Source organism: Spodoptera frugiperda, chromosome 5 (genome assembly GCF_023101765.2).
Source record: "Spodoptera frugiperda isolate SF20-4 chromosome 5, AGI-APGP_CSIRO_Sfru_2.0, whole genome shotgun sequence".
NCBI classification, from domain to species: Eukaryota; Metazoa; Arthropoda; class Insecta; order Lepidoptera; family Noctuidae; genus Spodoptera; species Spodoptera frugiperda.
Window position 1 is genome coordinate 4,302,000 of NC_064216.1, and position 23,099 is coordinate 4,325,098.

At 34.7% G+C, this 23,099-nt stretch overlaps 1 protein-coding gene and 1 long non-coding RNA gene across 5 annotated transcripts in view; both read left to right on the forward strand.

Annotated features, from left to right (window-relative positions):
- The window catches only part of LOC118271685 (uncharacterized), a 256,520-nt gene that overhangs the window by 199,878 nt on the left and 33,543 nt on the right, over positions 1 to 23,099 (forward strand). For all 4 annotated transcript variants that reach the window (XM_050693579.1, XM_050693580.1, XM_050693581.1 and 1 more), the window contains exons 3-4: positions 15,041 to 15,157; positions 18,737 to 18,867. In XM_050693579.1, the coding sequence (XP_050549536.1) occupies positions 15,041 to 15,157; positions 18,737 to 18,867 (248 nt within the window). The remainder of the gene's footprint in view (positions 1 to 15,040; positions 15,158 to 18,736; positions 18,868 to 23,099) is intronic.
- Positions 6,104 to 6,865, forward strand: LOC126910681 (uncharacterized). The gene is made up of 2 exons (XR_007705305.1): positions 6,104 to 6,597; positions 6,678 to 6,865. It is a non-coding gene; the product is annotated as an uncharacterized LOC126910681 (long non-coding RNA).

Below are 23,099 nucleotides of genomic sequence, written 5' to 3' on the forward strand. Positions count from 1 at the left end.
ATGTCCTCAGATCAGTCCAGTTTACGAGTATACATAGCTCTCCATAGGGATCAAATAAATTGGACCGATACAAATGAATGGACATTCTCATTTAATTTCATTGAATGTTGGTAAAGTTTGAATGTTCAATGCTTAGGTAGATTAGAATTAGAGGTAATACCAAGGTATTAAATTGCCCATCATATCATAGACTTACGATTTAATGCATTGTATATATTTTAGTGCGAAAATACTAAGTAGTTCTCCGTGTGAGAAGAGGTCTTTGGTCAATAGTAGTCACTTATTATTGGCTGTTGATGAGATATGATATTAGAATATACCTGATGTTTCACAGAGTACAAATTAGATTTAGATTTCAGCCATGATCGTCCCATTGCAGGGCAAAGGCCTCCCTACCCTCCTTCCATTCCTCTCTGTTTAAAGCTTTTTACAGAGTACAAATAACCAGGAAAATCTACAAAAACATAATCACGAACATCTAAGTTGTAATTAGCGAGTTCTCAACTCGTTTACGTGCAAACACGGGCAAATTATCATTGTTACAAAGTAACAAGTTTGGTAAACAACAAGTGCAGTTTGTCAAGTCGCCGACTACTTGATTATCAAGTTTGTCTCTAAGTTTAGTATTAGTTTCGTTATCTTCACGCACTAGTTCTTCCAATGGATAAGTAGGACTCGGAAAGTACTTAGCGCTTCTCGTGAGAGTTTACTTCAAACTAATGTTACGATAAGATCTGATATTTTAGCGATTCCTTAATGTGTGTTTGGCCAAAATCTTCCAAACCTTTTAAAAGTTTTATTAACATACATAAAAGTTTATCGAAGGCTACTTTAGTTAAGATTATGAGATTATACCTAAGAAATAATAGAAATTTTGACTGCACTGTTGGCGGGGTGACTGGGCAACACCCTGCCACGCAACGTGTACCGGGTACTATTCCCGCACGGAGCAACTCTTTGAGTAATCCACAAATTATTGTTTCGGGTCTGAGTGTCAAGACGTGTATGTGAACTTGTATTTTTGTAAATGAACCCACGACACAAGAGAAAAACCTAGCGTGGGGCAACGATTTATAAAAAAAAAATATATATATATTTTTCAAATTTATCTAACTACCGCTAATACTTTCTTAAATTTTATTTTGTAACTTTACAGGGACAAACGAATCCGATTCCCAACTTTTAAAAACTGTTTATAACATCACTTCTGAATCAATTTACAACACAACGAATCGCAAATCCACTTAAAAACTTCTTAACATCATACATTAAACATAAAATGAAAAAAAATGGCGTGAAAATTTACTTTCTCCAACGAATGCTCGCCCAATTTAATCAGTCGTGTTTTCTTTATCATCCTATTACCTAAAACTCGTTTAAAAACCGATTTTCTCGTAATTAAATTCCGTCTGGATCATAAAGAGAACCCTTTATTTTAAGACGTCAGGTAGATCCCTTAACGGTGCAAGATCTTAGGCGAAGCGGGGAGTCATTGACCTTCTAATTATGTTAGCTTTAATTGAAGGTCATAGGTAAACGTAGTGTAATGACTTTTAGTTGTACAATACAGTTATGTACGTACCTGCTGATGCTGTATTAGTTGTTAGTATGAACAATTTAGAGAGTAATCTGAATATCTGAGGTAGGTATTACAGATCATTAATAGCACTAAAGAAAAATTCATTATGTTTTTTATGGTGTAATCGCTGCCGCCCGTGGCCACCCGAAATACCAGAGGCGTTACAATTGCGTTGCTGGCCTTTGGGGGTTAGGAATTTAAGGGTTGTTGGAGAATCGGGTTTGGGCAGATTGGGAATTCTCACCCACACAATGAAGCAAGAGTTGCTTCACGTCGGTTTTCTGTGAGGCCATGGTGTCAATCCGGTTCGCTTAAAAACGGTAAATTTAAAAAAACTGCAAATCTCCAAAAAATCGACTATTCAATCAACAGAAGATAATGTAACAAGTTCTATCAGGATAAAATAACACTCTTAAGTTTCCCAAATACCCATATAGGTAATACTTAAAACCCAATATAAACTGCACACTGAAAGCTGGTTAAGATATGCCATATAAACTATACTAGCAGTAAAATGCACTTGCAACGTGACAAGGTAAGCGTGCCCGTGCCAACAGCATTAAGGTAGGTCACGAACTTGGCGACGACAATATAGTTGCGGGATTAGTGCAGTCTTTGTTATGTGGCAAAGTATCTGAAATTTATTTACATTGCTTTTTTATTGGAGTAAGCTTAAAGGTTACTTTTTTGATGGGGAAAATTATCCAATGACTTCTTTCGCCTTGGGCGAGGCGAGACGGTGTATCAGACTCTTACCGACTTAAAATCACACTGTTCCTACTCTTTTTTGAGGGGGGACAATCATCCAAAGGCTTCTCTCGCCTTTGGCCAGGCAAGAAGGAGTGTCAGACTCTTACTGACTAAAAACCACCCCGTTTCTACTCCTGCTTTTCGAGCCGGAGCCTCGGTAACCCGGTCAGACCTTAGCTCCGGGTCGGTATCAGCCCTACTCGGCCCCATCTGTGGTGATCTGATGCCTCTTTGAAGTGCGCGCGGAACGCAATACGCTGCATGCACGGGGAGTATAAACGCTACTTAAAATTGTAGTTAAAAAACAATTTATTGTATTTTTTTTTTCATAATTACGGGTATTTCTTTTTGTCCTATCTGGAAATCCAATCCAAGTTATCTTGTTCAATTGTCGTGCTAGCGAGAAATTGAAAAATGAGGCCGACATTTAGAGAATCCTGTAATAAGCTCCAAAGAAATCTAGGATAGAAGGGAAAATAGTCGCTTAAGTTTTTCTATCTAAATTCCCTTGTAATCTATATTTTTTTCATTTAGGTCTCATTTGGAGATTTTAATTAGTACTCTTTCCTTTTCAGTGGACACTTTTAGATGAAAACCGAGATTTTCGCATTACTTCTAAGAATCAATTAGACCGCTATCGCCTGTGAATTACAGCGTAAAATCTTTCAATTAAATTTTACTAAAATCATTACTTTTTTTTTCTGACACGGATGAAAGGTCCAATTATGGACCCAAAAAGAAATATTTTTTTCTCGTTAAACCCCATTTAAGATTTTAGAGTTTAATGGCGTTGTTTTACCTTTTTCTGAAGAAATAGCGTTAAAGACATTAAAATTTATAACAATCCACAATGTTACTAAGTATTAATAATGTTAAACTATAAAAGATTTTCACATACATACAATATCATTTTGCATTAATTATAATATCCTTACGTACTAAAGATTTTGTTTTTATTTTTAAGAAAAACGTTCCTCCCGACTAAGATTTTGTCCTGTATCATGGGTACGTTTACAAACATACAATTTCACATACACATGACACCCAAACCCTAAACAAAAATTGTGGATCACACAAAGAGATGCTGCGTGCGGAAATCGAACCCGCTATACGTTGCACGGCAGCCAGTTGCCCCGCCACCGCGCCAACCGTGCAGTTAATGTTGTTTTACTATGTATTTAATTAAAAACTAAACTAAACATAACTAAAGCTTTTAAGAGTATTATAGCTTAGTTCTCACAACTACTGAACATTATTCCATTGAATACATTTCCATTTTAAACACGTTCAAAAACTCATTGCTGTTATTTTAAAGAGTTATTTATGCTTTACAGTCTTGAGGGTTAATTTTAAGCAAATACATTTTGAAGTATTTACTTTTCGTAAACACAGATATGCTTTTAGATAGTTATGGACTTGATATACTACGCATCGTCCTGCGTGAGCGATCTAGACGCCAAAGCGATGCGGTGCGGTGCTAAAACAATAAAATGTCAAAATGTATTGACATGGTCTATGTAACCAACCGCACGTAGGATGCGGTGCGGCGCGGTTTTGTTTATAATTTCGGAAACAAAAACTAAATGAAACGATTCACATGCACTTAGAACATAGCCGCCGCATCGCACCGCTTCGCGTTCGCTTCTACATCGCTCACGCAGGACGTTGTGTTATTGCCAATATAGATTATCCTTTTCATACGAAATCAAAAATGCAACAGCACTTATAATGTCTATCACACATTAAATATTTTAATAACAAAAAACTATCTACACTTTCACAATTGACACACGCAGGACGTGGTGTTATTGCCAATATAGACGTCCTTTTAATCCAAATTAAAAAAATGTAACATCGCTTTTGTCTATCACACATTAAATATTCTATAACAAAAAATCTATCTACACTTTTACAATTGACAAACATTACGATTACATTAGCAACATTAAAAGATTGTATTTAAAGTTCAATATAGAATAGCACGTTGGCACTTCACCCAATAAGCGAGGTGCTAACATCCTAACGACCGACTGCAAGACTGTGCATGGCCCACATATGACTATGAAACTGCCTCTAAGCAAAACGCTAGAAGCCTTTCAACGCGCCATTGCGCTTTTGCAACGTTTTAAATTGCAACTGTTGCAGTATACGAGTATACGCTTCTAATTTGTAACATTTGCATGCTATTGTGCATAATGGAGTATGGGATATTCGAATTTCTTTTGAACCGACTTAAAAATAAAAGAAGGAAGTTCTCAGTTAGACCTGTAGGTATGTACGAGTATGTAGGTTTGTGTGTGATTATCTCGCGTTTGGCTGAATCGATTATAATGCGGTTTTCAGCTTAGTATTTTTTTTACTTGAGAAAAATTAAGACGGTTTCCTTTTTACCCGACTGCGCCAGAAGGAGGGTTATGTTTTTCGAGTGTATGTATGTATGTATGTATGTATGTATGTATGTATGTATGTATAATTGTTTGGCACGCTCTGCAGCCTAAACGGCTTGATGGATTTTGACTTGAGAGGTGTCGTTAGATTCGTATTTACTGTGAGAGTGACACTGGATATATCAAAATAATAAAAAAACAAAATGGCGGATTTTTGGCGCCAAATTCGAATATTTCTCACTCTCTAGCCTAAACGGCTTGATGGATTTTAACTTGAGAGGGGTCGTTGGATTCGTATTTACTGTGAGAGTGACATTGGATGTATAAAAATAAAAAACATAAAACTAAAAAAAATAATAATAAAAAAGGTAATTTAAAAAACTAAAAAACCCGACTGCGTTTCTTTATAATATTAAAATGAAAAAACCCTAAAACAAGAAAGTCATCGTAAAATTTAAGCAGTCGGGACCCATTCTAGAAAGCCAGCCGTATGTGCCCTCACAAAGTCTTTATATTAAGAATGGGTCCCGACTGCTTACATTTTACGATGACTTTCTTGTTTTAGGGTTTTTTCATTTTAATATTATAAAGAAACGCAGTCGGGTTTTTTAGTTTTTTAAATTACCTTTTTTTTATTCTAAAGTTTTATATACGGTCGATTTTCAAATTTCATTATATAAAAAACCTATTAATACTAATAACAAAATTCCCAATTTTAATCAATACTTTTACCAAATTACTAGTACAAAACAACAGTGTAATCCATACAATTTAACTCCAATTAGTAGTGCAGGTAAACCACGGTGGTTGTAGAGACAAACTCGTGGCCCTAACTAGACTGGTCCAATCAAAACTTGCTGCATTGTTGTAGCCGCTAGATTTGTTAGAGCATAGGTATACAGGATTTGTATTTGCCTATAAGAACTTCTATACGTATTGGTCTAACAAATCTAGAATCAAAATGAAAATTTATTTTGGATTATTTCATTTCTGATATTTACCTCCTTCTTACTTCGATTTCCTCTCCTCAAGTTTCCTTTTTTTAGACATGTCGTGAGTGCGTTTACAAAGATACAAGTACACATACACATGACACCCAGACCCGAATCTACAATTTGTGAATCACACAAAGAGTTGCTCCGTTCGGAAATCGAACCCGCTAAACGTTGCGCGACAGCCGGTCGCTCACGCACCAACCATACAGTCAAATCAGTGCAATCAATCTATAAATAAGTAAAATTTGTAATGTAACGTTGTCATACTGAAAACCTAAAAACCTGTCTAAACTAACGGTCTTACTAATAAAAATATGTTAAACAACTGTTTAACGTCTAATTACTTATTCAATGAATAAGGCGTGAATAGCTAGATATACCTACACTACTTTACTAATAAACAGTGTATAAGCCTTGAGTAACTATTTAATTGTTATAACACTAACCGCTGGTAACATTTTGAGAAGTGTTCCGAAACCATAAAACGTAAAAAACACCACATTTTCTATTTCTATTTTTCTTTTATATTTACATGATTTTATTTACCAGTGACTAGAAAATAAGAAATGAACTATTTCTGTTTATTACAAAATATTTTCAGTATACATACGTGTAGATATTTAAATTATATTATTTAACATTTTCCAATCAGTAAAATGTCATCTATAAAGAAGAACATGTTTTGAACGCGCTTTGAAACGTCAAATGTCATTTTCCGCAAGAAATGTAAAAAGATAAATACAAACCCAGGTCGTGTTGTTTTTCGTATTTATATTTCTTATGCATTCATTTTATTATTGATAATAATGGGAAATGGAGTCGTTTGTATCGTAGCAAAGAAGAGGAAGTGTGCTACTAATTGGGATCCCTTGTGATTAGGTGTAAAGTAAGTATTATTTACCAAATTCTAGTCCAGTTAATTCTCAAAACTATATATTTTTTTAAATTACTACCTATTTGTTTCAGCATAAGGATGAGCAGATGATAAGAAATCAAGTTCTCAATGAGAACTGTCGTAGACTGAAAATGAGGTAATAAAGAGACACATGCTAGAAGCCTATGAGTGGACACGAGCTGAACAAGAGCTAAGAAATTTAAAATAACAAAATATTTGACTAGAAACTCAAATAAATAAAATACATTCTCAGTATAAACTTGTTCTTTTATTTTAAGGAAATGTTTGTTAAAACTGTGTTCTTATAAACAATTGTCTTGCAATTTGTCCAGTAATATCGTATGATGCCTGACTCTGTTGTTGATGAAATGGAGGCTGATTACCAGTTTCAAACATTTAAAGAATTTACAGTACAGCAAGAGGAAGTAAATGTTTGATTTTTGACTCTTGCCATGTATGTTGGTTGCATCGTCTTGTACTTCTTACTGCGCCCATACCCTGAGAGCTACACAAACTTGAAGCTCCACAAAGAAGCCGCCAGCCAACCTTCTTTGTTTGTTCTATGTCTTCTCGGATCAAGTCCACCACTTCTCTGACATATTTCTTAGTAAACCTGTATATACCTTTACATTCATCTTCCTCGAAAAAAAAGGCATCAAATACGTGTTTTATAAGGTATTAGTAAACCTGTATTTACGTTTACATTCATCTTTTTCGAAAGAAAAGAAATCAATACGTGTTTTATAAGGTTTTGTCTTTCTTGGTCGTTCCTCATTGTCCAACTCAAGAATATTAAAATGGCGCAGATATTCGAAATAATCCATCATAACCACTAAATTAAAATATGTTACGAGATAAGCCACGACAATAAGTTATTTGTTGGTTATTCACACGCTAAACAAGCTTATTTGACTGAATAAGGATTGTGTAAAATGACATACACTTATACAACTGTTATAACGGGTGTATAAGATGACAACCCCTATACATTGATTATTAGTAATGAATATGCTATAACACGTGTATACAGCGTGTATAAATGTTTATTAGTAAGACCGATAGTCTTTATTAATTTTTACCAGGGAACAAAAAATACGAAATAAAAATTCTAAACTTAATACAAGTTGAGAAAAGATCATGAAGAAAATACTTAGAAGATATTTTATACCTTTAATGGGTATGTCTGTCTTTGTGAAAGAAACAGAATATTTAATTAGCTACTTACGAATGTACCAACAAAATCGTCTCAGTATCGATAAAGTACAGTTAAAAGCATTCTCTTGTTGAAACTTTTCAAGAACTGAATGAGTTACCTACTACTAAAGTTTTAAGTTTTCAAATAGTTGGAACTTGTTTGAGAGTTTTTCGATATTATAGTCGGTTTTAAAACCGCAAAATTAGCTCTCTCTATATAATTATTCGAGTACTGGATACAAATAATTATCTGAGTACTGGAAACATGTTTTTGTCTTGGAAAATTTTCTAACCGTGCTGTACTTAGAGACGTTTAATGATTACTTAAACTATTCTTTAGTTACGATTTTGTTCCGCACTGAAATACTGTGTTAAGAAACCATTAACTGACTATAGAGGTAACAGTTACTGAAATTAATAACCTTAATATCAATCTAAAACCTGTGGATTAAGGACGATTTTTGACCAAAAGTTTTTATCTGTTTACTAGTATTGTACCAAGTAATAGAAGATCTTTGTGAAAATTTAATATAATAATAATTATTCATGCTTGTTTCTCCAGATCTTTTGAATTGTAATGAATTTCTTCCAGTAAATCTCACATATTTAAAGGAAACCAATGGAAACTCAATTTCCAGTTGACTAAGGATTCCTCAGTGAAATTATTTTACAGGACAATTTTACCTTCCCATCACTCGATTTTAATATTCCGATAGAGATTCCGAGTATTCCGAGTATTCGATTTGAAATGAAAACGTTTTTGCTTTTACATTTGAGTAAATTAATGTTATTGAATGTTTAAGTTTCTCTACCTGGAAATGTACCAATGCAAATATAAAAATAATATGTAAAGATATCATATACAGTTGCACATAAGAGATTTTTGTTTGTCTTATTTTTGAGTTTTTGATTCCATTAAAAGCTTTTAACGTATCTATATGTGTAACATACAGAATAATGGTTATAATCCAGCTATTACCTTGTCATTTAAATTTGAACATTAAATCTTATGTCGTATGATAATATTTAATTAAAGCTTAATATAAAAATGCTGTAAGCGCGGGGTCCACGCGCTGACAGCGCGTTTACAACCTTTTTGTATTATTCCAAAGCAAAATATCACTAAGGACTTATTTTACAATGTCTGGACAACCTCTATGTATCCTATAACTTTGAATTAAAAAAGTTATTTGTATGCACTATTTGTCACATAAGTTTATCGGGCACTTGACATGAAAGTGGTAAAACAGGTGTTGAGTATTTCGAATTTTATTGTGTGCGAAGGGTTTATCGTGTATCTTATTAATAAGTTTTTAGAATAGAATATTATTTCTTCGTCCACCTATTCCTAGAACAGGAGAAAGTATTAGCACATTAACGCTCAATGACCCAATGTACCAATCTCCGTTCGTCCTGAAACTAGGACATTTAGCTTTATTGCTCAAGTAATATTGCGTGGCTCACTGTATGGGCAATAAAACACTCGAGAAATTACAATCAACAACTTTCAGAGCCAGGCCTTGTTTCCAGTTGTTCGTTTCAGTGTTCACTGAATTCCGTTCGTGTTTTTGTCATTCGTGTATAGTACTGATTTATTTTACTTACTGACTTACTGGTGGTTTCATACACGAACAAAAAAATAATATTTTGTATGATATAAGCCGGTAAACGAGCGGACGGATCACCTGATGGCGAGCAATCGCCACCGCCCGTGGCCACCTGAAACACCAAACAAGTGCGTTGCCGGCCTTTTAGGCGTTAGGATTCTAAGGGTTGTTGGAGAATCGAGGATTAGAAAGGGGGATAATTGGAGATTGCACACAACTACGTAATTTAGAATAAATAACAAAGTCATGAAAGTACATATAACTCGCAAATGTCACATTGGTACTTCCCGTTGGTAGGTTTCGATCCCGCACCCTCATGCATAAGAAGCGTCTTAAACCTCCTGACCACCATGACATTTACGAGTATTTCAGAATTTGCCAAGTGATAAACTGTTACCTTACCATTTTAATATAAACTGAGAAAGTAGGCTTTCCTTAAATTCTTAGACACTGAATTTACTGTTGTTTGTTTCAAGTTATAATTAGAAATACTGACACACATAATTCAAACCTTTCTTGTCTTTCTGTACAAGTTTTAGAAATGGCGTGAAAATTATGTGTCTTTTCAGTTTAGAGATTAAATGAAGCTTGTAATAAGAAATGTAGTATAATATTATAATAAGTTTTCCGGAGCTGCGGACTGCCTAGCGGGTTACCGAAGCTCCGGCTCGAAAAGCAGGAGTAAGAATGGGTAACTTTTTAGATCAGTACTAGAGTCTGATTATGTTATCGCCTTACCCAACGGTAGAAGACATTGGAGGAACTCCACTAGTTTCAAAAAAGTCATCCTAGAGGCTCATATTCATGAGCAGCATCCGCGACACACGACGCGGCGATTGTCGCGATGCTAAGTTATTGACAGTAAAATCATAACTAATTAATTAAACATAATAATTAAGTTATATTTTTGGGGTGATTAGTCAATAAGAGTCTAACTATCGTGGTATATTCATCTCGTATAATCACCCAAGGTGGGAAAATAATCGGATGCTTTCGACATCAACAAAAAGTTACTTAGGACTTATTTGTTAAGTAAGGGTTAGTAACTGGTTACCTAATACAGAATTAACCTTTTATAGACGAAATCTGGGACTAATTTGAGTAAACATAATTTTTGTTATAGATATTCTACTAAGAGTAATGTAGAACTAACATGGTATATTCATAAGTGTATAATAAAATCATAGCATTAGAACAACTACAATCATAAAGACATAAAAAAACATTGGAAGAAAAATCATGCTAACGTAACTTTACTTTAAAAAAAGTTAACCCAGTAACATAAGCTGCCATGTTTACGTTATCTGTATTATCAGCATGGTATATTTATAAGTGTATAATAAAATCATAGCATTAGAACAATTATAATGACAAAGACATTAAGAGAAAAACATTAAAAGAAAAGTCCCATTTCATTAATAACATTTAGTACATAAAAATATTTATAAATTCACCCATAGTGTACCGCTTTTCATGTAAAAAAACATAGCTTGTGAACCAATGAATATCATTAATGAAAACCAAACGCATCCACAGCAACGTAGCATAGCACATCTCTGGTGGAAAAGCAGCCTCACCCATTACAAAATTTGTCTCAAACAAACAAACAGATCAAACTAAATAAAACCATTTAAAAACCTTAGAAAGGGCGTGCTCAAGTTAATATAACCATTAAGACAATAACAATAAGATTCAAAATACCCTCTCACAGTTGCTTGAACAAATTATGAAAATGAAATAGCATTGCAGTGGAAACAAAGACGTCACCCTAGGGCCATGTCGCTAGCCTATACAAACTCTAATAGACTGGAAAAGTCATTCAGCTTCATCTCATTATAGCTCAACTGTCTGTCTGTCCGTTGACTGTTATTTTAATAGGTCTGTTTACTAACAAGAAAGTTAATGGCTAAGGGTTCAAGTGCTGTTATGTATTATAATATTATTAGCGACCCGGCCCAGCTTCGCTTGGGTGCAGTGGTGATATATTATGCATGTATTATACATATAAACCTTACTCTTGAGTCACTTTAAATCCGTTGTGTAGTTTTAAAGATTTAAGCATACAAAGACACATAGGGACAGAGAAAGCGACTTTGTTTTATACTATGCAGTAGCAAATGTGAGACATATAAACTTAGTTAGGTTATACTGACTCATAGGCTAGGCCTTCGATTGTCGCACATAATCCTCATGATTATAGGCTCCTGATAAAATTTGAAACTAGTTGAATAACCTTTTTACGTAAAAATCTTTTATTTTAGTTAAACATCCATATGTGTTAGTAGTAGAACAACTTCCAGCCTAGTGTTAGTATTCATTTAAATCAGATTTTACTTTTGAAATACTCAACCAAATGAACAGTTACATCAGTTCAATGGTTTTCTTAGGACATGTGTTTCATGTAATACTTTCATTGAATTGAAGTAAATAATCGTAAATTGAATAGCGCGTAAAAGAATTGTATTGAAGTTACGTAAAACAAAAAAAGCAATCTAACATTCCATTTATAGAAGTTAGAAATAAAAAGTAAAAAAATCAATTGGAAATGGTTTAAAGAAATGGTACAGATGTGTTAACCACAAGGGAATAAATTATGTTAGAGAACTTTTTCTATTCAATTCAATATTTACCTTAAGGATTTTCCTTTCCAAACCGATTATAAATATCCGTATACTGTTTCAAAGAACGTACAAACGTACTATGATGATAAAAAATATCAAAAAAATCTAGACTGCTACCGTACATTTCTCTTTACGCTTCGCTTCCAATATTTAATTTCAACGTTTTTTTTTTCTTTCTCTACGCTTCACATCCACCATCTTGAATTCGATTCAATGATTTAATTTGCGACAAATTATTGGCGTTGTGTTCAAAGTTAAAGGAGGATTACGATTTGTTGTTAAATAATAACAATTTCTTACACTTCTATAATAAAACAAATAACACAGTAGTATGATTTTGTTATAAAAGTCACAGTTGGAGGTTATATTTTTTTATCAAGGATACAAACCAGACGTGCCAGCGATATTTCAAATCAATAATTCGAAAGTATTTGTTTCCATAAAGTAAAATAAAAATTACGTGGCTATTGTTTACCAATAAAATAATCTAATATATAAAAGTGCAATAATTCATCTACCCTATTATTATGTTGTGTGTAAAACGCTTGACTTATTGAAAAATATGGATTTATTTCTATGAATCTAAGTAGTTTTAAGTAATTGTGGAGTTACAAAAACATTTTCAAAAGAAAAAAGTAATTACGTACGTGAGATTTATGTTTTTTTCTTCGTTAGTGCTTACAGAACTATTCCTTAAAAGTTTGTTAGGAACTACAACGTGTACCTACACGTACACTCGCTCAATAGTGTAAACGTCTTTAAGCTACAACTTGGGTTTGAACTCCCTCTAATTGACTTTCACAGTTTCAAGAGAACTTGTTTCTTGATTTCTTTCTCACCAAGTTTTAGTCTAAAAAAGTTCTAACCTTCTTTGATAAATAAATTATTAAGTTTTTATTTGTCATTAGTTAGAAGAACTCTTTTACAGAAGAAAATGCCTATTTCTTAAGAGAAGTACCTAAGTTATGTTAGGCAGGCAGCTTGATGATTATAGCAGCGTAGAGGACGCACTGTCCGGAGTTACGGACAACCTAGCGGGTTTAGCAGGGCTCCGACTTGAAGAGCAAGAGTAGTAACGGAGTGGTTTTAGTCAGTACCTCTCGCCTTGATAAGTAATTGGATGATTTTTCCCAATTAACAAAAAAAAAAGAAATAGAGGACGACACTATCCATTTTTGGGCACTGGTCACGAGGCGACCGTACATTTTTTTTTTTTTGAGCAAAGGCAGACAAATATTCTTAAGGAAACAAAACATGGTTGGAAGTTTGGCAAAAATATAAAAGGGAGTAATTTCTGATAGGTTACCTAGTATCGAATAGAAGCAAAGTAACGAGTTTCTGATGTAGGTGAACACTAGGTTACAGTTCACAAAAAGAAAATTTAAAGTAGAACGCGTTGTACTGAACGGGTACTAAATTGGAAACAAAGCAACTAGTTACAAAATTCTGTTCAAAAGAAAGTTCCAGAACAACTTGGTTGCAATTAAACTTGGACCAATAGATGGTATCACAGATGCAAATGTCTAAAGTCGATGTCTCAGCTGCCTTGCAATTTGTCAGGATCCAGTACTCGATTGTGAGAAGAATGGTAAAACTTTTGCTTAGTGATTAGTTTTTGGTTTGCATTATTTGTGGTAGAAACATTTTAAAAGGAAGAAAGGACGGTTTGATTTTAAATTAGCTAGTGGAGTGATATTTGTATTCAGATATTTTTAAAACGTTGCCCTACACTAGGATTTTCTCCTGTGTCGTGGGTACGTTTACAAACATATATACATGACACTCAGATCCGTAACAACAATTTGTGGACACACAAAGAGTCGCCCCGTTTGAGAATCAAACCCGTTACACGTTGCGCGGCACCTGGTTACCCAGACACGGCACTAGCCGTGTAGAGATGTAATGTATATGTAGTGTATCGATGTAACGATAGTAGCGTCATATGAGCCCAAAGACTTGACTGCGGCTAAATAAATCCCACCCAAAACATAAATGTGAAAGGCTGCCAAGTTCGATAATATTGGAATGCTTCGCCTATAAAAGAAGTGAGATCTAAATAAGTACCAAGTTCCATACACAGACCTCAGTTAAAAATGATATAACAAGTTGGCAAGTTTTCACACACTTTGTTATAAACCTACTAAACGCAATGAGTCAAGTATATAATTTTCTATTAAAACTTGCCAAGTTATATCATTTTTAACTGAAGTCTGTGTATGGAACTTGGTACTTATTTAGATCTCACTTCTTTTATAGGCGAAGCATTCCAATATTATCGAACTTGGCAGCCTTTCACATTTATGTTTTGGGTGGGATTTCATTTATTTTTGTTAAGTTTTATTTTTATTTTTTCTTATTTTACTTTACTTTGACTAAATACAAACTTCGTAACGAATTTTAGGTCGGTACGACCATTGGAAGATATAGGTAATTTTTTTGTTTTAGTTCCTTAGGGGTATGAATTTACACCTTCATTATTTTTAAAACCGACTCACACTTGGCCATTTTCAGATTTTTTCCTTTACCTTGACCAAAGACCTACCTCCATGCCAAATTTCAAGTCAATACGACCATTGGAAGTGGTCTAGGTTTTTGATGAGTGAGTCAGTCAGTGAGTGTATAGTAAAAATAGCGATTTTCTGACGTCAATATCTCAAGACCTACAATAGGTACATTAATGAAATTTTGTATTTTAGATAAGTAAGTAGATCTCGACAGATACTAGAAATTTCATATGCGTAGATAAAATAGATTTTGAGTTATAGGTGGGTCGAACACGAAATGGTTCGTGTAATATAACCCACGGCCGGTGTGTCGGTTTTTTGCTCGAACTTGGCGGACACACTGCCGTGTGTCTAGATAAATTAGACACTTTTGAAACGTCAAATTGAATTGTCCGTCAGTAAAGCTAGGCGCTCGTTCCAAAGTGTTGTTTCGAATGGAGGAAAACGAGCAAGAAACTCCATCGTAATCTTGTACAACTTGACCTTGACCTTGAACTTATTGTTGCAGGCGGACATAGCACATTCGGCGAAAGGCTACGAGTCAGAGGATGAGAACGCGGGGAGAAAGTGGCAGAGGGCCAGCGACGAACGGCCAGCCAGTAAGACTACCATGTACTCTAAGCAGGTAAGCAAGCAAGACTTGATACAAGAAAGAATAAAGAGACCTTTATTCTTTCTTGTATCAAGTCTTTTCCCAGTGAAGTTGTAGACAGTACATCAAGTCTTTCAGTGAAGCTAGAGACAGTATCTAATATTCGGTTGAATAACCTGCATACATAAAGCGATGTTCAAGCTACCGTAAGCTAAAAGCATTGTTATTACAATTTTGATAAACTTGTAAGTAGGATTATAGGGTGTTTTGAAAAGGCGGTTTTGAGTACGATAGTCAAAATCAGGAGCCAATCTTTTATTGTTCAGAGGGCAGAGACTTGCATTTTGGAATAAGGCTTTTTCATTAATAATGCCATTTTATTCTACATGTAATATAGATATAAATACAATCTTCACTTCAGAATTACCTACCCTTTGGGGGGGGATATCATCCTATGGCTTCTCCCGACTAAGATGAGGTAAGAGGGAGTGTTAGAGACTCTTACTAACGAAAAACTACCCTGTTGCTATTCCTGCTCTTTGAGCCCCGGTAACCCGCCAGGTAGTCCGCAGCTCCGGAGATTTACCTACTTATTTCAAAGGTCAAGGTTATGAATGACATTTCAAACTGATTACATAAATCAGACTAATGGATTGATTGATTGCTATCACAGATTAATAACACGCTAAATAGGTATGATAGTGATTAGACAGAACATAATTACGTCAGATTAATTAGCAATGTAAGGGACGCCTGAATGAATTGAATAGCAATCTCCATGGATAGCGTTTCGTTGTTCAACCGACAACGATCTAAAACACCCAATAATACTTATACAAGTAATATAGTCACAAATAAGGATGATTGAAATACTTATTCAGATACTGAGTATCTACGGACCTATCCTACGGACTGCCTCGTTGGGCGAATGGTCGTAAGTGCGACTACCGAGCAAGGGATCTCGGGTTCGATTCCCGGGTCGGGTAAAGAATAGCTGGGCTATTTTCGGTTTTTCGAAAATTTCGCAGTAGTGGCATGGAGTCTGGAAATGTACCTAGTCAATGGCAATAGGCTGACCCCTATTCCATGGGACTTACAACAAAAATTGTGAAAAGTGGGTGTACAATGTACATTGCTATAATGTGAACCTCTGGCTTTCCCTTAGGGGATAAAAGGCGTGACGATATACATACATATTCGGATAGACCTGAAGTGTACCTACTTAATACACTGAAGAATATCGATTCCAATATTCCGTTAGTTTAGCTTTCGAATAGAGTTCAATTTCGTATCGCGGCAAATATTTGCGCAGCCTACAGATATTAAAGGGGCTGGGAATATCAATGGAAAAGTATTAAACAAAAAACTGGACAGCTGATATGGAAATGGCTGAAAATGCAAAACAATACTGACTTTTATCCGACTATGCATAAAAAAGTTGCAATGTTAGATATATTTTAGTGATGAAATAACTGGTGGTATTGTTTTGTTAAAAGTTAGAATAAAACAATGTTTGAATGAGTTTTAATTCATATTTTTTTTACTACATAGTGTTACAATTCTAACTATTATTGCAAAGAAAGTCAAAGTCAAAGCATTTATTTTAAATTAGTCCCAAATTAGGCACTTTTGAGACGTGAAATTGAATTGTCCGTCAGTCTGTCAGTAAAGCTAGGTGCTCAGTAATAATGATGATTCCTAGTTAAGTATTTAGATATCCTAATTGAAAATTCTTATTTAGTACATCGGCGGACTTATTATCACAATCATTATCTACCTACCAACCAAGGAAAATAATGAAAATTAAAATAACGATACAATACATAATTATTATCCCACTTATTTGCTATTTGATACTTAATAAGGTTATTTTGAAAACACACAGCGACAACAAAACACCAAATATAATCAACGACTCATACTTAAATCAAAGTAAGCACAAAAAAACCAGGCCAAATCTTCACCCAACCACTCCAGATACCAAGAAAAGAAGAAAAAAAAATCTTTTTATCGTGCGTCGCTAACTTTTACTCCCACTATCCGAAATTAATTATGTGAGTGGGCTTCCTTAATCCCACGCCATTTTGTTTTCCAATGGAGACGTCTTCCACGTAATACTAAGGTGGGTGTATTTACTCTCCACGAAATTCAGTCAAGGAGAATACACTACCAATATTTGTGAGAGGAAAATTGAAAATTAATCTTTCTTTAAACAAAGAGCTTTGGAACCTAGACAGTGTTTGGTTGAATTGATTTCTTGAAGAATTGCGAGATTTTTTTGTTTGAGAGTAAAGATAAAATTCGAGTTTTTTAAACTTCAAATTGTGTAAAGTTATCTAGTTATCAACAACCCATGACAGTCTTAAACTGAACTATGGGCTATAAAAGATCTTTATGTTTGGAATATGAGGTGAAGATCGCAGTTTAAAAGGTCCAGGGGAATTACTCTTGAATCCAATCCCGATCGAAATATCGTATTCTTGACTGATTTTCTTGAGTTGTGAACTTTGAGTTTGGCTATATATTATCTGAATGCTATTTTAACACCTACAGTGAAAATCGGTATTTCCATTAAATAAGACAAGTTAAAATAAATAGCAATGTAACTAAACCACTTTTCACACAATATATCTAAAACTAATATAACATTCAATTTTGTATCTTTCACAAAACTAAATAGAAGTCAAACTACTTTATCTGTAACACTAAAGAAGCATTAAAACTTCCAACTTAGCCTACTTTAGCGAGTTCTATAAAGATACCTATTTGCTTAAAAATTTAGCTTTCGTGCGGATAAGATCTATTTTTGCTTAGCTCTGCCTAAATTAAAACGTTGGGTACTTTTTCTTTATTTTCTTTGCAAAGTGCATTTGCCTAGAAAACTTATTCTGTTTAAACTGAATGTTACTGAGACGTTAGTTCGAGTCTATTATTTTCTTTGTAAGTTGCTGAGCACTTAAGCACTTTCAAGTCTGAAGTGCAGTTTATAGCGTCTTTACTTTCAATACCGTACGTTTTTCTAAATGAATTTATTATAGGAAATTATTTTGAAGAAAGACGATGTTAAAAATTATTTAATAAGAAACATTATGTTAAAGATTATATAAAATTAAAGCAGTAGTCATGGTGTTTGAATGTACAAAGGATAATTTAGGGCCATATTTAATTTTCGGTGCTATTTTTATACCACGTCCTCCAACCACAACCATTGCTGAATAATGTCAGGCGTAATCGCGTTCACAATTTTGCCTAGTAGGCCAAAGCCATCAGATCACTGCCACAGAATAGATGATAGCCCAGTCTGCCGTTGATGCCGATTCGGAGCTAACGGTTACTAAATCCTAGTCGGTTTAGCGTTAATTGTTTTCGATACAAAAGCAGTTAGTACGGACGAGGTAGTTTAAGTAAAATTACATTACACATGTCTCTGGCTGCGTGCAGTCAAGGTGGGACAAGTTGCGCTATATGGACGATCTTTGACTGCCCCTCAAAAAACATGTTAGTAAGGCAAATCTGTCGCATCTTTACATCGGCCAATAATTATAATCCAAATAATAGTTATTGTGTTCTGACTGATTTTTAATGACATAATATTATATCCATAATTCGCAGGAGTTCCGAGAACAGTACTGCATCAACAACAAACAACTGGATCTGCTGGAACTGGAGAAGTCCAAGAAGGACAGATTCCTCGGATGTCTCTCTCAGTACCATATCGAGAGTCCATGTTCCAGAGCCAATAGGTAAGTTCATCCATCGTTTATTAAAATTATTAAAAGAAAAATTACGACGGTATTCAACACAATTATTTTTATGCAGGTACCAATGACCACATTACTTTTTAAGTCATGCTTAAGTGTAACTTTTGTGCCTTGTATTAAGAGAAGCATCTGACGAAAAGCCTCTTCTCGCAAAGAGAAGGTTTGAGTATTAATCACGAGATAAGACAATAATAAGATTTAAATGCGCACGACTTATGATTAGAAAAAATAGGTACAAATACTTAAAAGTAATTTATAGGTAATGATATAATCAAAGTCCAAGTCAAAGTGAAAATTATTTGACCTTGACTAGTTAACAACGTATAAAAAAATCTAAACTACAATTTCCTAAATCCAAATCAACCAATCAAAATAACTTTAAATACTCTAAAGCCACGTTAAATAAACAATTCATAAACTGAACTAAAATATTTGACCGTTCAAAATTCCCGATACTTACCGGTCAGTATTAAATATTCCCGTATCCCGACGTGTCCATTTTGAGGTCAACTTCCGTAGGGGATCAAATTCTCCCCGGCTTATAGGGGATTAACCTGATGACATTATCTAAATTGAACATTAATGCTTTGGGTTCGATCATAATAGCGGTCTTACATCAACGAATCCGTTTTAGTGAAGAATTTCAAATTAATGTAATGTTTTAGTGAAGATTTTTTTTTATGGAACACGCCTGATGGTAAGCAATCGCCGCCGTCCATAGACACTTGAAACACCAGCGTTACAAGTGCGTTGCCGGCCTTTTGGGGGTTAGAAATGGAATTTAAGGGTGGTTGGGGAATCGGGGATTGGTAAGATTGAGAATTGGGGTATTTGGGCCTCCGGTAACCTCACTCATACAATGAAACACAACGCAAGCGTTGTTTCACGTCGGTTTTCTGTGAGGCCGTGGTATCACTCCGGTCGAGCCGGCCCATTCGTGCCGAAGCATGGCTCTCCCACACTTAGAATTAATTTCAAATTAATGTAATGTTTTAGTGAAGAATTAAAAAAAATGGTTTTCTGTGATTCCTACGAATGTCTTTGAAAGAGGTTTTGTTCGCTGAGTTGTACAGAATGTTTAAATAAGGACGATCTTATGTAAATGTAAATTTAATGTGAGATCACGGCTTGGCGGTGGATTTTCTTTAAGCATTTTTTTGTAACTAAGTCAGCAAGATGTTTAACCAGTGCTCTCTAACTTAATACTGGTAAATCTCAAACTCAAATCATTTATTGCATTCATGTGTAGCTCTAGGTACTTACATAGATATTATATTAGCACAATAATTTAAATTATGTACTTAAAATAGAGCTAACAATCTATTCAGTTCTTTAAAAAATTGTGGATAGTTGATAATTATGTCATCGTTAAACTACATCAAAATCAGTTAATTGACTTTTCGTGTGCCAAAAATGGTCTAAAACTTCACATGTCATATTATGGATATGGCCAAAGTAATTTTACTAACAGAAATAGAGTAAAAATCTCACACCCATTGTCATAAGTGTACATAAAGGGTTATTCCGTAACAAAATCAATAGCACTACCTCTTCAGAGCACAAAGACAAAAAAAATAAAAACCCTTTACAATAAAAGAAAATATCTCAAAGGCCCCATAACATGTATTATTCCGAAATATTTTCCATTCCATTCCGAAGAATTCTCATAGGCGGAAATATGTCACTAGCCTGTACCTCTACCATGAAACTGAAGCAATAGTAGGTATTTGTCGATAGTCGATAGCAACGACGTAGACGTTTGTATGTCAAATTTTACAATGCCTCTACCGGTCATATGTAGAACTTAAATTTGCCATACAAAAAATTACCTTGTCGACAAAAACTATTGCTTCCTCTTTTTCCTTTTTCTTCTTTTTAAAATGAAGTCAGGGTGCGTTTACAAACATACAACTTCACACACATGACACCCAGACCCGAAACAAAAACGTGTGAATCACACAAAGAGTTGCTTCGTGCGGGAATCGAACCCGCTTCACGTTGCGCGGCAGCCAGTTGCCCAGCCAAACCAACCGTGCAGTCATAACTCTTCAAACTCATGGTAGAGGTACTGACTACTAAGATATTCCGGTGTAGGGAAAATATTCACAGAAAAGATACAGCCGTTAACAATATGTGTACGGAAACTAGGCAGGTTCTTTATGTAGTAGAAATAATAGGAAGCGAGGATTCGACATACAGTTTCCATACGGATTCGTGCATGAATGAATGCTTCCATGCAGGGATGCTTACAATGGAAGAATAAAGAATTGTTCAGTTCCGTTCTTATTATGTTATGACCCGAAATATGTAATGAGGGAAAATATTTTTTTTAAATATCAATGTTTTCATTGTAACTGCCGTACTCAGAGTCATTTATGTTTTACTCATTGTTACTTAACCCAGTCCTTAACAATAGTTTGTGGCGACACTCTGACAAGTGACAAGTGACAAATGACAGATGACAGAAGTCGCACATAGACTATCGACGAGCAAATCAACGGATGACGTCATAAATATCCTGCATCGCACATATGAAGTTTACATGCGAATTAACACGGATAGAAAATCCCAACGAACACCAGTTGGGCAGAAAGCCCGCCAGGCTGAACACCTCGCCTGGTCGGAGGATCCTCCTTTTCTTAGGGAACTTTACTCTCTGTTCCCTAAAAGGTTTTGGAAATAAATGTCTCTGAGTGCGGCAGTTAGTCAGACATTGGCCAAATACTATTGCAAAACATAAGATTTAATTGCCGTACTCTAAATTATGTAATAGTTACCAAACCCAGTCCTTAGCAATTGTTTTAAACTGAACAAAATCGCTACTAAGAAATAGTTTTAGTTAACAGGTAAGTAATCATTAAATGTCTCTGAATACGGCAAGGACGGTATAAGGAATATTTTTTGGACTCTTTCGTTCATTCGCACAATTTGGGTACCTACCCATTTTAAGCCAATCTCTGCAAGTATGAATGATATGTGTTCAAAGTACAAAAGCATCCTATGCTTGAAACGACACACAAACAGGCCTGAGCAACCAAATATTGATATCAACAAAAGGTAACGACAGACCTCACTTAACAACAGAAGCACTTCTCTATACCCAACCAAATAGTTTGCCATTTATCGGCTAAGTCCTCTTCCGACATCCAAAATGTTATAAATAAACACAACCATTTCACGGCCTCCTCTATCCAATTGAATTTGTAGGGATAAAAATTCCACTAAATTCTCCCCAACGCGTGGAAACATGTAACAGAATTTATTTATGGCGATGTTATTTTAACTGGCAAAGTGTAAATGGTGCCCTTTCATCAATTCAATATTTGTGTGAACGCGATATGGAGTGGAAATGAATGGTGCACGTTTATTTTAAATGGTCAAATGCTGGAATGTTTTTTAAACTATTTTGGTTAGCGTTAGTTATGTGATAATAATGAAAAATGCTGTGCTTGTGAATAAAAAACTGATATTTAGGTGAGCTTCTTCGTGGTCAAGGTTAGTTTGTAAAATGTTTTAACGCTTATTATTTTTTTTATTTTATTCATTATATCATATTAAGTATTTATTGCATCCATAATGCACACAAGTGGTGGAAATACAATATTAAGTCACAATTACACACCATATCGGGCACAGCGAATTATAAATACTAGAGTCTTTAAACGGCGACGGTATAAATGCACACATTATCAAAGAACTTGAAACTGGTTTAAATAATGTAATATAAATATTAGTCTGTCAATAATGATACTCAATCTACTGGAATCCCAACGAACTTACATGATATTCATCGCTGACCAAACCAAACTCGAATAAAGGAAACAACGAATGATATACACAACAGTCCCCTCTATTTTAAGGCTGCAAGCTCGAATATTAAGTCGTTCTATTTAATGTAATACATAACAAGGAGCAGTGGTACCGTCCCAAAACAATACTCTTCACTTAACGTCTGCATATAAAATCTATGTTTCATCTTGCTTCGTGGAGTCCCACAGGAGTTGTTTAGCCGGAAACCTGCCATGCATAAGATATGAGCAAACTTGACCCGTTTGTTCAAAAGTTAATATAAATGTACTTGGAGCAAAAGTTGGCATTAATAAAAAATATTCTCCCTGTGTGCCTATAAATAATTATGCGTATTTAAGACATTTTATCTTTAGGTTTAATTAAATGCTATGCTATTCCCTTACGAGGTCCGCGTTGCTCTAATT